Source organism: Uloborus diversus, chromosome 1, assembly GCF_026930045.1.
Source record: "Uloborus diversus isolate 005 chromosome 1, Udiv.v.3.1, whole genome shotgun sequence".
Lineage (NCBI taxonomy): Eukaryota > Metazoa > Arthropoda > Arachnida > Araneae > Uloboridae > Uloborus > Uloborus diversus.
Window position 1 is genome coordinate 135,274,960 of NC_072731.1, and position 14,655 is coordinate 135,289,614.

The 14,655-nt window shown below is 32.7% G+C and overlaps 1 protein-coding gene across 1 annotated transcript in view; it reads right to left on the reverse strand.

Annotated features, from left to right (window-relative positions):
• The window catches only part of LOC129235211 (nuclear factor 1 C-type-like), a 64,658-nt gene that overhangs the window by 20,908 nt on the left and 29,095 nt on the right, over positions 1–14,655 (reverse strand). The window contains exons 9-11 of the mRNA XM_054868920.1: positions 5,962–6,042; positions 3,999–4,177; positions 275–395 (exon numbers count right to left, since the gene is read on the reverse strand). Coding sequence (XP_054724895.1) covers positions 275–395; positions 3,999–4,177; positions 5,962–6,042 — 381 coding nt within the window. The remainder of the gene's footprint in view (positions 1–274; positions 396–3,998; positions 4,178–5,961; positions 6,043–14,655) is intronic.

Genomic DNA, 14,655 nt, shown 5'->3' on the forward strand with positions numbered 1-14,655 from the left:
TTACAGTATTAGCAATACTTATCAACTATTTTAAACAAAACACTTATTTTTCCTAATGGTGCAAAAAGTATGCTTTATTAAAAATCTCAATGCCACAAGTATAGAAAAGGCACCTTTCTAAACAATATATTTTCCACTTATTTTACTCAAGTTTTCCCCAGAATACCATATCTCTCAAACTACTCTCAATAATCATAGCTTGGTCACCCTCCTCAAAATGTAAACACAATATGAAGGACTGGATAAAGATAAAACAATTAGAAAGGAAACTCACCTGATGCTCTTATGATTGCCACAGGACGAGCAACAGGAGCAGGTGGTGGTGGAGGCAGCATGGAGCTTGTATAAAAATGAGAAATTTTCGTAGGACTTTGCACGTCTGATTCAGAACTAGACTGTACATTAACAAAAATCAGAATCATAATTTGAAAAAAAAAAAAAAAAAATAGCACAAAAACTATATCAATGTAGAAAAAGTAATCCCTTAATACTCAAATAAAATCTCTTTCAGTTGCAATAAATTCTGGGAGACCTTCAATCGTTTTATGTGCACACTAACCAGCTTCTCTTTCGAAAAATGCAGAAGATTTTACGGGACAATATTTTGTAATAGTAAAACTAAACCAGCTGTTTATCTTCTAATAAAATTAATTCAAAGGGTATAATATATACTTAAAAGCATAACATATTTATTAAAACAAATACAGGATTTTTGGTACATACCTAAATGAATCTAAAAAAATAAGCCTCTTACAATTTGTTACATTATTTCTGTAATAAAATAGCTGTAACTTTTTTTTAAAGTAAAAATGATCTGAATGTTTCTTCTCATAACATTGTGCATTTCAAAGCATTTAAAGAACAAAAGTTTTTTCAAAGTTTCAACTGACTTGAATTCATAAAATTGACAACTTTTTATTTTGCAAGCAAAGAAGACCAATATAGACTCATGCTTCTTTTTACGTATGTTTAAATAAGAATTGTATAGTTTGTGTTGTATTGTGTACTATACCAGTCATTCCATTATGTACAATACTGAATTAGCTAAGGTACACTTTGTAGAGTGATTGTTGATAGGATTGACTTACAAGATATCTTTCATTGCTAATAAGCCAGGTGTGAAAGTGAGTTACATCTCAAAACACTTGAAAAGGCTACCATGCTATTGCCAGGGTTCATACTCAATTCGGATGAAAAAATTCCATGACTTTTCCAAGACTTTTTCATGACTTCATAAAAATTTTCATGACCTCATTAAATGAAGAGAATGGTACTACTTAATGTCCAACCTGCCAATTTTTGTAAGTGGGCATTAGCAAAACTTTTACATGAATGCCACTACCTCATCAAAGCACTTACTTGGCTAAAAAAATATCAGTGCACACAGCAGAACCTAAAAACTATAATTTGTCTTTAGCATATAAACTTAAGTTACATTTAAAAAAAAAATATAGTGAATGCAATATACTGATGTTTAAATGCCTAATAATTTAATAAATAGGGCAAAATAGTAATGAATGGGACAGAATTGATTGAGTTATTACTTAGTTTCCAATCGCAAATTTACTTTAAAAAAATTGCCATTTGGTATCAACAGTGCTTCTAATCATCCATGTAATTTGACAGTATTTTCATTCATTGAAGTAAAGTCATGTTAGTCAGTAAATTCATTTTTCTGAACCAGTGATATCACAGCTGGCCACATGGATCAATTTTGAGAGTTTCACGTAGGGCACTAACTACTGTTTGAATATTAGAATTCCCCTATTTGTACGTTCTATCGCCTGACTAAAGTCTTCATTTTCTAAAGCTTTCACAAATTAAGGTAAACTCTGACAGTTAACCCTTTCCGGCGCGGTGGTCACAAAAAGGGACACCAATTTTAAAAATTTCTTTAAAAAAAAGTTTTTTCTTTAAAACTCCAAAAATCGCTGCATTAGTTGCTTTTATTTCTCTTTAATGCACACAGATGGCAGCACTATTAAATATGACTCTTTTTGTTGTCTTAATTTCTTGTTCAAAATACCTCGATTTTCAAGTTCAAATACAATATTTTTTTCAAGATTTTAAAATTTACACCATAAACGAAATTAGTCAACCATTTTCCCTCGGGAATCCTAAGCTAATCAATCATAATTTTGTAAAAGATTCGAGTTCATTTTTGAATGCATAAACAAAGTTGCTTTCCAGGTGTCCCCAAATGTGGACACCGCCCGCCTAGAGCATTGATCTCACTGTTGTGGGTGAAAGATGTAATTTGATACATTTCAGAAAAGGGGGACCAAAAGAATAGTCTACAATGGACTTTTGTTTATTTATTTTGGGTTCTTGACCCAGAAAAGGTGGATTTGAAGGTCCATGCCTGCACACATTTGAGATCTGCTTTTCCTACCAGACAGTTGTATACTTTTTTTATTATCAGCTTTGATATTATTTTTTCTGTAAATGGTATTATACAGTCCTATTTTTTCATTTAATATTTTATAGCACAAAAGGAAGGCACATAAAGCAAGAACAATGCCAAAAATATTTTTAACATTTTAAATTGCTTATTTAGATAATTTTATATAATCTATATGAACTTTCTTGAATTTTACTTCATCTTTATCTTGGAATTTTTACAGTAAAAATATTGACTTTTGTGTTCTAAACATTCTTAATGGCATAAATTATTGAAATAATTAGTAAAAATGCTTAAGAGCTTAAAATATTTGAAATTACTCCAATTGTCATACGTGGTAAGCATAACCACTTCAGAAAACAATTTCTGCTCTAGGCGGGCGGTGGTCACAAACGGGGACACCACCCCAAGATGGAGGGGGTGAATTTAAAAAAATTTTGACTGTAAAATCTATGTCCAGATAACCAATTTATCCCATCCATTGTGTTTTTTTATCATATTTCTAAAATTTTAATGACCCGCGCCTGTAAGGGTTAAAAGTGGTTGAAATAAACTTGGATGCAATTCAATTGCACTTTTTTAGTGGGCGTGGTAAAATCTGGAACATACTAAGCCCACTACTACAGAATATAACATAAAAGAAGTTCTAAAAATAATGGTGAATTCAAAATTAAGGATGTCCCAGCAGTAAAATCACATTACAAAAAAAGGTGGGAAAGTGTTACAGAAGCGGATGCAATAGATTCCTAAACTCAGATTTGTTTTTGAGATCGTTCAATTTTCAAGTATTATTAGTTTTTACATGCAATATGGTTAAATCATTCTAAATTTTAATTCTCTACTGTTCTTTACTACTGCTCAAGACATTTTCCCATGACTTTTCCAGGTCTGAAATTTGTTAATTTTTTTCCATGACTTTCCCTGTATTGCTAGGATAAAAAAGATGAGAAGTCAAATGGAGTAAATAAAACTGTTGCTTCCATTTTCCTTTCAAAGCAGGAGTTAGTTGTTATTTATATTCTGCATTTCCCCTAGGGAGGAAAACATTTTGGATTATTAGCACAACCATAATTTTTTCTGGGGATGATAACAGTGCATGTACCCTTACATGTATTAACAAATCAGCAATGCCAATAGGCTCAATCATAAGATTTTAGGTTCCCCCCCCCCATTTCAAAAATGAGGAAACAAAAGTTTTTTTTTTTTTTTTGAACTTCTGAGAAATATTTTCCCAGTTTGTACTACAATATGAAAAGTTTTTTACCCCATGTATAACTTTAAAAAAAAAAAGCATTTAAGCTAAAAAAAGTGTAGTTTTCCATTTTGCTGACAAAAAAAAAAAAAAAACCCTGTAGGACAAAAAGAATTGAAAAAAAAAAGAAAAAAAAGAAAAGAAAAAGGTTACCAGGCAGAACATTTGGCACTGGTAATATCATTTTTGGGAACTTTAAAGCCTGCACCAGCAAAATCGAAGTATCCAAAAAGGAACAAATATTTTATCACTTTTAATTAAAATCATGAGGTACTTTTTTTTTTTTTGCTCAGAAGAAAATATATAAGAAAACAGGTAAGGTAAATAAGGGAAGTTATGTAATACCTGAGAACTTGTACTAGAATTATGAGCTTCTTGACAAACAAGATTTACAAAATCAGACAATGTGTCTCCATTTTCTTGATATTTTCCCTGGGTTACTATGTAGTATGGGACACCGGATGATTGTAAAGGCACAACTAAGGTGGTTGTGGGCTGAGTCAAATTTGCTGTCGAGTTTAATTCTAAGGAACAAATAAAAACATTCATTTTTGCAAAATTAGAGAACAAGTAAAAATATTTAATATTCGTTTAGTTAATTTAAATAATATATTTTTTATCGTTTGAGCAAAGCAGAAACAATTTATTAGATGATAAAATACATTTCAAATAATGAATCAAGGTTGCTTCCCCCCCCCCCCCCTCCGAAAGAAAAGAACAGGCAATGCAAGTTCTTTTAAAAATACAATGCAACATCTTTTAAAACCATATACCTTTTTAAAATGACATATAAAATAGAAAAAGAAAAATACACTTCTTGATATAGCAAATGAGTTAAGGTTAAAATCCACTCACATCGATTATCACTGGGCTACCACAACTGTACAGACCAAATGATTAGACTGACACAAACCATACACATAATTTTTCAAATGAACTAAATGCTTAATTCATCAACAGTGGACAGCAAAGGGGAAGCAAAGGGGTGTAAGTAAACTTTTTAAAGTTTCGCATAAAACACGTTTAAAGTTCAGATCCTAGGTGGTTTTCATTGAATTTTTTTTTGAAATCACGCTGTATAGCAGCATCTACTAGAGCTACTAGTACCTACCCTACTAGTTGCACTATAATAGAGGAGAGGTATTCTTACCATTTGCACTGATTATCTCCAAATTTTTAATTTTGGCACTTACATTCCTTTGCTTCTCCCATTGCCTCAATTGTGGAATGAAACCATAACTAGTTTCAAACACAAGGAAGTTGCTTGATAATCACCACTATACAAGCATACAAACACCACAAAACCAACATGGTCTGACAATATTTTACAGTTCAATGAATGTGAAAAAACAGAACTTTAGAAAAATTTCCATTTTCAAGCGAGTCAACAATTACAATTTTTCGAGAAATGTATTTAAAACTTTAGCCAGCATTTAGATATCCTGATACTTTCTTCATGTTACTGGTCGCAGTGCTTGGCTCTGCTGAGCCCCCCTCTCCTTCATTTCATTTCATTCTTCATGTTAAAAAAAGAGATGAAGATACATGTCCTTAACTCTTGGATGTTTTCATTTTTTTCTTTCAGATTGCTATTATTAGACTTTCATTGCAATCAATAAGAATGTCCCAGAAAGCTTTAAAAATGTGACACGTATGATTGAAACTTAATGCTAGGTGATATTTTTGTTTTTGGGTTCATTTACAAAAGTTTTAAAAAGCTTATTCAGTTTAGCATTCATTAGAAAGCACATATTGATCTTGTCATTATCAAAATAATTCAACTGATGCAAGGAATCTTTGAAAGTATTATATTTACACATGTTCACAAAGAAAAAAAATACATTTGAAAGTCAAAAAATTTTGGAATTTCTCACAATTTTTTTGCTGGAAAAAGAAATAACAAAGAATTATTGCAGATGTAAAATAATTTATACTCAAGTTTAGTTTATCTTTTCAGACAAAATTTCATTATGTAAGCAATAAATTTTAACTGTTATTTAAAACAAAAATATTTTTTGAGAAGTGGGGAGAAAAAAATAAATAAATAAAATAAAAGTAAATAAAGAAATAAATGAAGCCATATTGCAATTAAAATTGCAACACACTATTGACATCAAGAGGGTGGAACAATTAGTAAAACTAGAGGCCTATTTAATATAGAAGGAGTTATTTGTAAAGCAAAGCAAGTAACACTAATTTTTTTCTTAATTGTTAAAAGATTTGTTTTTGCCCATGAGAAACAAAACGTTAAAAAGAGTGCTAGATAAAAAATTGTTTTGGCGTAATTTAACTACATAAATTTACCTACCATCACTGTTTCGAGGAGATATAATGGACTGTGTAGAAGACGAAATGCTGGATGTAGTTGAAAGAATAACCTCAACTGGTGCTGGTGATAAAGAAGTTGCAGTATTCACTGGCAGAAAACTGCTTGATCCTTCTGTTTTTATTACACCAGCACGACTTGCTAGAGCTCCTTGCAATACACTAGCATTTCTTACTGCAACTAAAAAAAAACCCTTAGTGAAAATTGTAGCATCAAAAAATGCTATTGAGAATTCAATTCACTTTTAAGAGTCAACTTTGAATAAATCACAACTATATAAATGAATGCAATACACTACATATACAGTCGATGCTCGATGTAACGACCATCTCCGTCCTAGAGGAAAAGGTCTTTATAATGAGTGGTCGTTATAAGAGGTAGAAGTTAAAAAACATATATGCATGCATCACGCATGTTACGTTTCTCCAATAAAGTTTGCATTTTTTCAAAGATTCCAGTTAAATTCCAAAAGTATTTTTTATCATAGACATTTTTTAAAAAAATAATGGGTGAAAAATATTATGACAGATTTTAAAGTAAAAAATATGGGAAAAAACTGATTACATACTTAAAAAGCATTTACTTAAAAATCATTTATTTTCTGAAGATAAAATCAGAAACACTTGTTTGCCTTTTTAACGCACATGATTTTTGCAAAACACCATTTTCCATTTCAGTTATAGATGATAAGTAGTGTGCCTTTGAAAGAACAATTAAAAGTTCCTTGAACATTCCAAACTTTTCACACTAGAAACTTTGGTCTCAATTCCTTTTTCATCTGATCATGATACATTAATTTATTTTTGTGCACAGTATCGAGAAATAGTTAATCTTCTGACAGATGCTCGACACATTCTAAATCAGAATCGATGCTAGCATAATTGTTTTAGTTTAACGCTTCATCGAGTTTCATTTTCTTAAAAACATTTTGCAGCATTTCATCTTCTTCATTGAAATTTTCATCTTGGATTGCCTGACTTCTAAAGAAAATGTTAAGGCAACTATCTAAAAACTAAATTAACTTTATTTGGATTCTACATACGAAAGGGCTTCCAAACTGCCCTTGCTATTCGAACTGCCACGAGACGACCAACATCAACAAAAATCAAGCTATCGAATGCCACGAATCCACGATACATGAACAGAAAAACATCTAACTAAATTGAGTCGAGAAGGTGGGAAATTTGCATATCGAAAAGCGCCCTCTTGCGCACAGGTATACTCGAGGATTTTTATGGAGATTTTCCACAGCTCCCCACCATGAACTCTAAGAGTTCATCAATAGAACCTATAAAAAGAACTATAACAAAGGCAAATACATAAGGAAATTCTTCTCCTCAGTAAACAATAACGAATGCAATAACTATAGGTTGCTAAATTATAAAGATTAATATACCATAAACCATATGGTTACAAACTTATATAAAATGTAATTTCTATTTTTGAATTTTATGTTCAAACATATTTACAATTTTAAACTTAAGTTAACAAATTAATTTTACTATAAACAAGAGTTTTTTTTCTAAAATTAATGAAATATTTAAGCAAATTATTTTAAAAAGTTAATTAAAGCCCAACATTACAAATACTTCAAAATTTTGAAGGAAAAAAAAAAGAGTTTAAAACAAATTATTTTCAATAAACTTTTCGACTGATTAATTATAAAAAGGATACGTGAAGCCAGTTCATTCACAAAGTTCAAGGGGATATATCAGCTGCACAGGTTTTCTGAAAAGTCCCTTTTTGGTTTTGACGACACAAGCTCTGATATGTCCATCTCTACCTTGAAAAGTTTCTTGAACGATTCCCAAGTCCCATAGTAGTTTAGATTTTGAAGTTCCTTCGACGAGCACTACATCATTCATCTTTACTTCTTTGTGAACGTTAGGCGATTTGAAATGGTGAACTGTTTTCAAATTAAGTAGATATAGTTCTTTCCATTTAACCCAAAAATGTTTCAAAAGTGTCGTTTGATACTGCTTTCTTTTTAATAAGGACTCTCTAGTTGACACTCTATTAACTAACTCAGCAAAATTAAATGGATAGTCGTGATTTTTCCTTCCATATTGCAAAAAGTCAAGAGGAGTTAATGGCTTGGGCTCAGAAAAATTATCAGTAACGTATGTTAAAGGTCTCGAATTAACGACGTATTCGATTTCAGTCAAAACAGTTGAAAGTTCTTCAAACGTGAGAAGAGCTTTTCCGAGAACTTTTCTGAGTGGATCTTTCACTGATTTTACGAGACGTTCGTAAAATCCGCCCCACCAGGGCGCCCTTTCTACGATAAACTTCCAATTAATGCCACGTGAAGATATAAAATCTTTAAATTCCGAATCTTGTAGAATGTTATAGAAGTACATTAGATCTTTATTTGCGGCTTTGAATGATTTTGCGTTATCCGAATAAACAACGCTGCAACTACCTCGCCTGGAAATGAATCTTCTAAAGGCTAGTAAGAAATGCTTTGTAGACATGGAGGACACTAATTCTAAGTGAATTCCTCTAGTTACAGCACAGGTGAAAATTGCAAAATAAGCCTTTTTAACTTCCTTATCACATTTGTAAAGAATAGCTCCTGCAAAATCAAGGCCACAAATTTCGAAAGGTGGATTTTCTACAATTCTGTCTTTCGGAAGTTGCGCTGTTATTTCGTTTGGATTTGTATTTTCTACAAATGAAGCATTTTCTAAGTACTTTCTTCACGAGTTGTCTCCCCTTCGCTATCCAAAACTTTCTTCTAAGCATTACTAGAGTAGCTGTTACTCCGATATGAAAGTTCTTAGTATGCTCATGTAAGATTAATAATTCCGAAAATTTAGAGTTTTTTGGTAGAAGGATGGGTTGTTTCTCGTGTAGAGAAAATTCTGATTCATCTAATCTCCCTTTTATTCGCAAAATATTCCTGGGATCTAAGAAAGGTACTAGAGAACGAATTTTTGAACTATCGCTAACTTTTTGAGATCTTTCTAAATCGACTATTTCTAACCAATAAGCTTCTTTCTGGATTTCTTTAATCCAGTATTCTTCAGACAATTTAAGCTCATCTGTTTCGAGAGCACCTTTATTTTTCGACGTATTTCTTGCGTTGTGTACAAATCGAAATACGAAGGCAGTTACTCGCAATAGTTTGAGATAACTGCTAAATTTATCAATGTTAATGAACTTTTCGCGATTTTCAAGGATTACTTCATTTTGCGAAACTTCTCTAAATTTACTCTTTAGTTCTAGGTCATGATTGCTGACGTTTTGGGCCTCTATTTTTGGCCAAAACTGCTCTGTTTGGCTAAGCCAGGGTGGTCCGTGCCACCAAAGTTGACTATCTTTCAATTCCTGAACAGATATTCCTCTGCTTACGATATCGCTTGGATTGGTGCGTCCCAGGAAATGCCTAATACTTTATAGTTTATCATGTTTTGACCAATTGGGTTTGATGACGTTTCAGTAGAAAACCCGTTCTTCTCCCAAAGTTTTCGCAATTCAGCAGAATTAGTAGCCCACTTGTGCAAGGGCATATTTGCTTCTCTAAAAATCTGGACGCATTCTAAACTAGTTGCGTATGCCGACGCAACAGTATTTTGACCTCCTATGATGTCATCGACGTAACAAAATTTGTATAACAGTTCATGAGTTTGTGGAAAAATAGAAGAATACTTCTTTAAATGGTGTTTAATAGTAGCACATAAGAGAAAGGGGGAACTATTTATTCCGAAGAGAACACGATTGAACTTTAGAACTTCTAAAGAGTCTAAAAAGGAATATGGATTTTCAGTCCAAAAGAACTTTGTCACATTTTTATCCGACTCGTCAATTGCTACATTCAAAAATGCCTGTTTAATATCAACTGTGAACGCAATTGGATGCTTTCGAAATGATAACAAAAGTTCAAACAAATTAGGATACAAATTAGGTCCAATATGCAAACTATCATTTAACGAAAACTTGCCCTTTTTATGCGAAGACGCATCGAAAACAACTCTCAGCTTACACCCTATCATCTCGAATTACTGCCCTATGGGGCAAATAGAATTCTGGACTATCTGCTACACTTGATTCAGGAACACGCTCTACAATGTTTTGCTCTATGTAATTATTTACAACCTTCCTATACTCGGCATACAAAGAATGATCATTTTGAAACCTGTAGCACAATTTTGAAAATCTTTCATATGCCACTTCGTAATTGTTTTCAAGCGATTCTTTAAAATTATCCTTCCAAGGGAGTTTAACTACATATCTACCATCTTGGAAGCGAATACTATCTTCGAATTCTCGTAAAATTTTGTTATCATTACAACTTACATCATCGTTAGCTGGTTCGATTCCAAGATTTTCTAGTTGCCAAAATGTCTCTAATTGTTTTGAAATGTTTTCCTCAACCATTACTTTCATGGCGAAAGAATCACCTGAATTTCTATTTGAAGAGCCTGATATTCCAATTAAACACCACCCATAGAGCGACTCAGCAGCTACAAGTTTTCGATTAATACGTTTAATTCTACCTGTCATGACGTCATAATAGTTATCAGCACCGATTAAAACTGAAACACTAGCGTCCTTATTCGAAGTATCAGCTAATTTCAAACCTTTCAAATGCTTGCTATAAATGGAAATATCTATTGTAGGCGGCGGAATATGTGCCGCGGATATTTTTTCTATTTCTAACGCCTCGATTTCCAAATACAAATTCGGATCTTCTTTATTTTCCAATCTTATTTTAACTACATTAAACGTTTTTTCAATAGGAGACTTATCTCCGAAGGAATAAACTGTTAGATTTTCTTTTCGAATAATGGGAAGTTTCAACAATCTTGAAAATTTCCTATCTACAAAACTTCTTTGAGCCGCTGTGTCGGCTAACAAACGACAATTTCTATATTGATTATTATAACGAGCAACGACCGATGCGGTTTGCAATAAAACCCTTTGCGATTTGTTTTCAGTTTGACAAGAAGAAACGTTAGTAACATTATCATCAGATTCTTCTTGGGGCGGGGTGAAAGTTGTTTTATCCGAATTCTGATAAAACCGATAACAAAGTGTTTTGGGGTGCGATTTTAAACCACAAAACGAACAACCTTTTTCTTTCTTAAGCTTTGGACAAGAAGAAATTGAGTGTCTATTCGAAAAGCAAAAAAAGCAAAGTCTATTTCTTTTCAAATAATCCCGTTTCATTTCTATGCTTACCGAGTCACACGAAACTGAATCATGCAAGTTCGAGCCACAAAATATACATTTTGAACTAGCAACTGTATGATTGACTAAGAGTTCAGCCGCTGAAGAGTTGAAACTTTTCTGTTTTCGAAAAGTATCTCTGGTAAAAGATTTTGACCCGGAAGCGCCTCGATTGCGTTCTTGGAGCGGATGGGTCGAATTTTGTTTTTCTTTTACCGGAGAATGAAAAGATTGAGCTCTTTCGCGACTTTGTATTTCTTCACCTAAGAACTCGAGAAGAGCTTTCAAATCCCAATTATCGCTTTTATTCTTTCTACTAAATTCAAGAGTTAATTCAGAGGGCAATACTTTCAAAATTATCGGTGTTAAGAGATTACCGTACGATTCTGAATTTATTCCCAAGCTTTCTAAATTCCTGATTTCAGTTTCAGCTTTATCGTATAATTTTCTCAAACTGTTCGTATCACTTGTATTTTTTATGCGAGTCATGTTCAAAAGCGATCCTAAATGCGCATTAATGAGCAAATTCTTTTGTCCGAATCTAGATTTAAAAAGTTCCAAGGCTGCATCATAATTACAGTGAAACCTGTGTAAGTTGACCACTCGCGGTGCAGTACTATGGTGGTCAACTTAGACAGGTGGTTAACTTATAAAGGGCGGTAATGATTCTTTTTCTTTTTTGTCATTTCTTGCATCATGTATTCATTTTTTGAGTAATTCACCCTTATTATTTCTGTTCAACTCACTTTCATTGTTTTAACATGATTGAAAGTGAAACAATAATTAAAATACTATTCAAATAATTTTGTTATTTTTTCCCTGTTTTTACCTATATTAGACACTGTAGTTTTCGAAATTCCATATGTGCCGGCTAATTTTCTCTTGCTTTCTCCATTTTCAATTAATTTTAATATAATATTTCATACTTTTTATTAATCTCAAGTTCAACTAACTTTCTTTTTCAAGCCTTTTTTGTACAACTTATAGCACAAAGAGCAATAAGCGCGACTCTCCCAGTTCATAAAGGCAAAATTAAACTGTCCTATCTCTTAATCCTTTAATCAGAAACATGTAACTTTACTCATTAGCAGGTCCAGATCTGCGTATCCGCAGTGCGAGGGGCTCGCGTCCTTAAAGGAGCTAACGGCCCTAAAAATTGAAGAAAAAAAAAGAAAAAAATTAACACTAAGACTTATTCACTTTACAAATAGACACTGCTGGCCACTAGAGAGGGGCCCTACATATTTTGTTTTAGGCCCAAAATTTATAGATCCGGTCCTGCTCTTTTTAGCACAATTCCTGTGTTGCCACTACATATTGCAACTGAAAGAAAAGACTTTGAACTTTTCTACTGACACCTATTTTCATTGAACAGGGTACAAAAAGCTATCTCAAATGGAACAACAAATAAAAAACAAGTTTGGAGAATAAAGAGCAGCATAAGCTTTATGCTGCTGTTTAGTTAGTAAAATGCTAGTCTGTCATCAAAGCATTAAAAACACTTTTGGAAAGCTAACAAAAAAAATAATGAAAGAAAGAATAATAATAATTAATAAATAAATAATAAAATAAAATAATTTGCTGAAAAAAGTTAAAAAAAAAAAGTGGTCAACTTATAAAGGGTTTTTTACAATACTCCAGACCAAATTTGGCGTACATTAGTGGTCAAGATAGACAGGTGGTCAAGATAGAGAGGTGGTCAAGTTACAGAGGTTTTCCTTCATTATATGAGATAGGACTAATTCCGTTCCTGACTAAAGCGGTCAACATAGACAGGTGGTCAACTTATAAGGGTGGTCAACTTTACAGGTTTTACTGTACTTTCTGTTAATGCGAATCCGGAAATTGCTTTAGCTGCAGCACCACCTACTAAATTCTTAAGGTAAATAAGCTTCTCAATTTTAGATAAGCCGCTATTTTTATCTATTGCATTTTCAAACTGACTAATGAATTCTAGCCAATACCTGTGGTCACCGTAGAATTTATTAACAGTTAGTTTTGGCAATTTAATTGACGACCTAGCTTCTTGATGTACTAGACCACTAGTTTCCAATGTTGAATTGGATAAATTAGCGGGGTTAATAGTAGGAGGTACAGCTGGAGGTGTTACAGCTGCTATTCTTTGAGTAATTTGACATTTATAGAAAATTAAATTTTCCATGAAGTTTTCACATTGTTGCACCTCTTTTTCGATATCTTTTGCTTCGATTACATTAAGAAGCTCATTATCAGCCACTTTAAGACAGTCAATTTTATCAATTAATTGATTATATAATACTTCTAAATTACGCACATTAGTTTCATTTACTAAAGTGACGTCTAAACTTTTAACGAACTTAGTGGCACTACATTTAAGCGCTTTACGCTTATTTTTTATCTTTTCAGCATCCATACTAATTGACATACAAATTGAAAACAAATAACTCACCCAAATTTCTTCAGTTACTATATCCAATGGTATGAAACAACAACGATGTCAATATAACATAAAAAGCACATTACTATTTGACGAATTCTAACTATCAAACGGTTATGCAGTACCTTGCGGCCGATGCGCCATAAAGAAAATGTTAAGGCAACTATCTAAAAACTAAATTAACTTTATTTGGATTCTACATACGAAAGGGCTTCCAAACTGCCCTTGCTATTCGAACTGCCACGGGACGACCAACATCAACAAAAATCAAGCTATCGAATGCCACGAATCCACGATACATGAACAGAAAAACATCTAACTAAATTGAGCCGAGAAGGTGGGAAATTTGCATATCGAAAAGCGCCCTCTTGCGCACAGGTATACTCGAGGATTTTTATGGAGATTTTCCACAACTTCAGAAAGTTGCTTTTGCATTTCAGCAGTAGATTCCAATTCCTTTTGCTTTTCAAAATCAACATGATGAAAGCAATTCTTGATGGTCTTTTCTGAGGCTTTTATTCCATGCTGCTTCAGAGAGATGCAAAACTGTAAAAATCTTAAAAACCACGTGATCAAACACCAAACTAACATAAAATGTGTCAACCCCTTTTACTTTGGAATCCGAAAGTTTCACTTTATTCTCCCTTTATTTCTTCTGTGCAGTTTTGAGTAATAATCCCACTCCACTCCCACCTCCTCTCAAAGTTGGATTGAACACTGAAGACTACATGCAGCTGTCCGTAAACAATAATGAAGGACATTTCAAACTACAAATTTGCTTTATTGGAAAAAACACCGGAAATAGTGTCTGCTGAATTTGGTCGTTGTATTGGATTAGAAGATATATAACGGTCGTTATACCGAAAGTAAATTAACATGAAGTTCATAGGGACAAAGTTTGGGCTTTTACCACTGGTCGTTATAATGGAATGGTCTTTATAATGTGTGGTTGTTATAATGAGCGTCGACTGTAATATATATAACTTACACATACAGTTGGTTAATTGTAAATCAAATTTGAAGAATGTAAAACAATTCAAGTTACCTGAAATTCAAACTAATGACAGTCATTTTTACATGAATGAGAT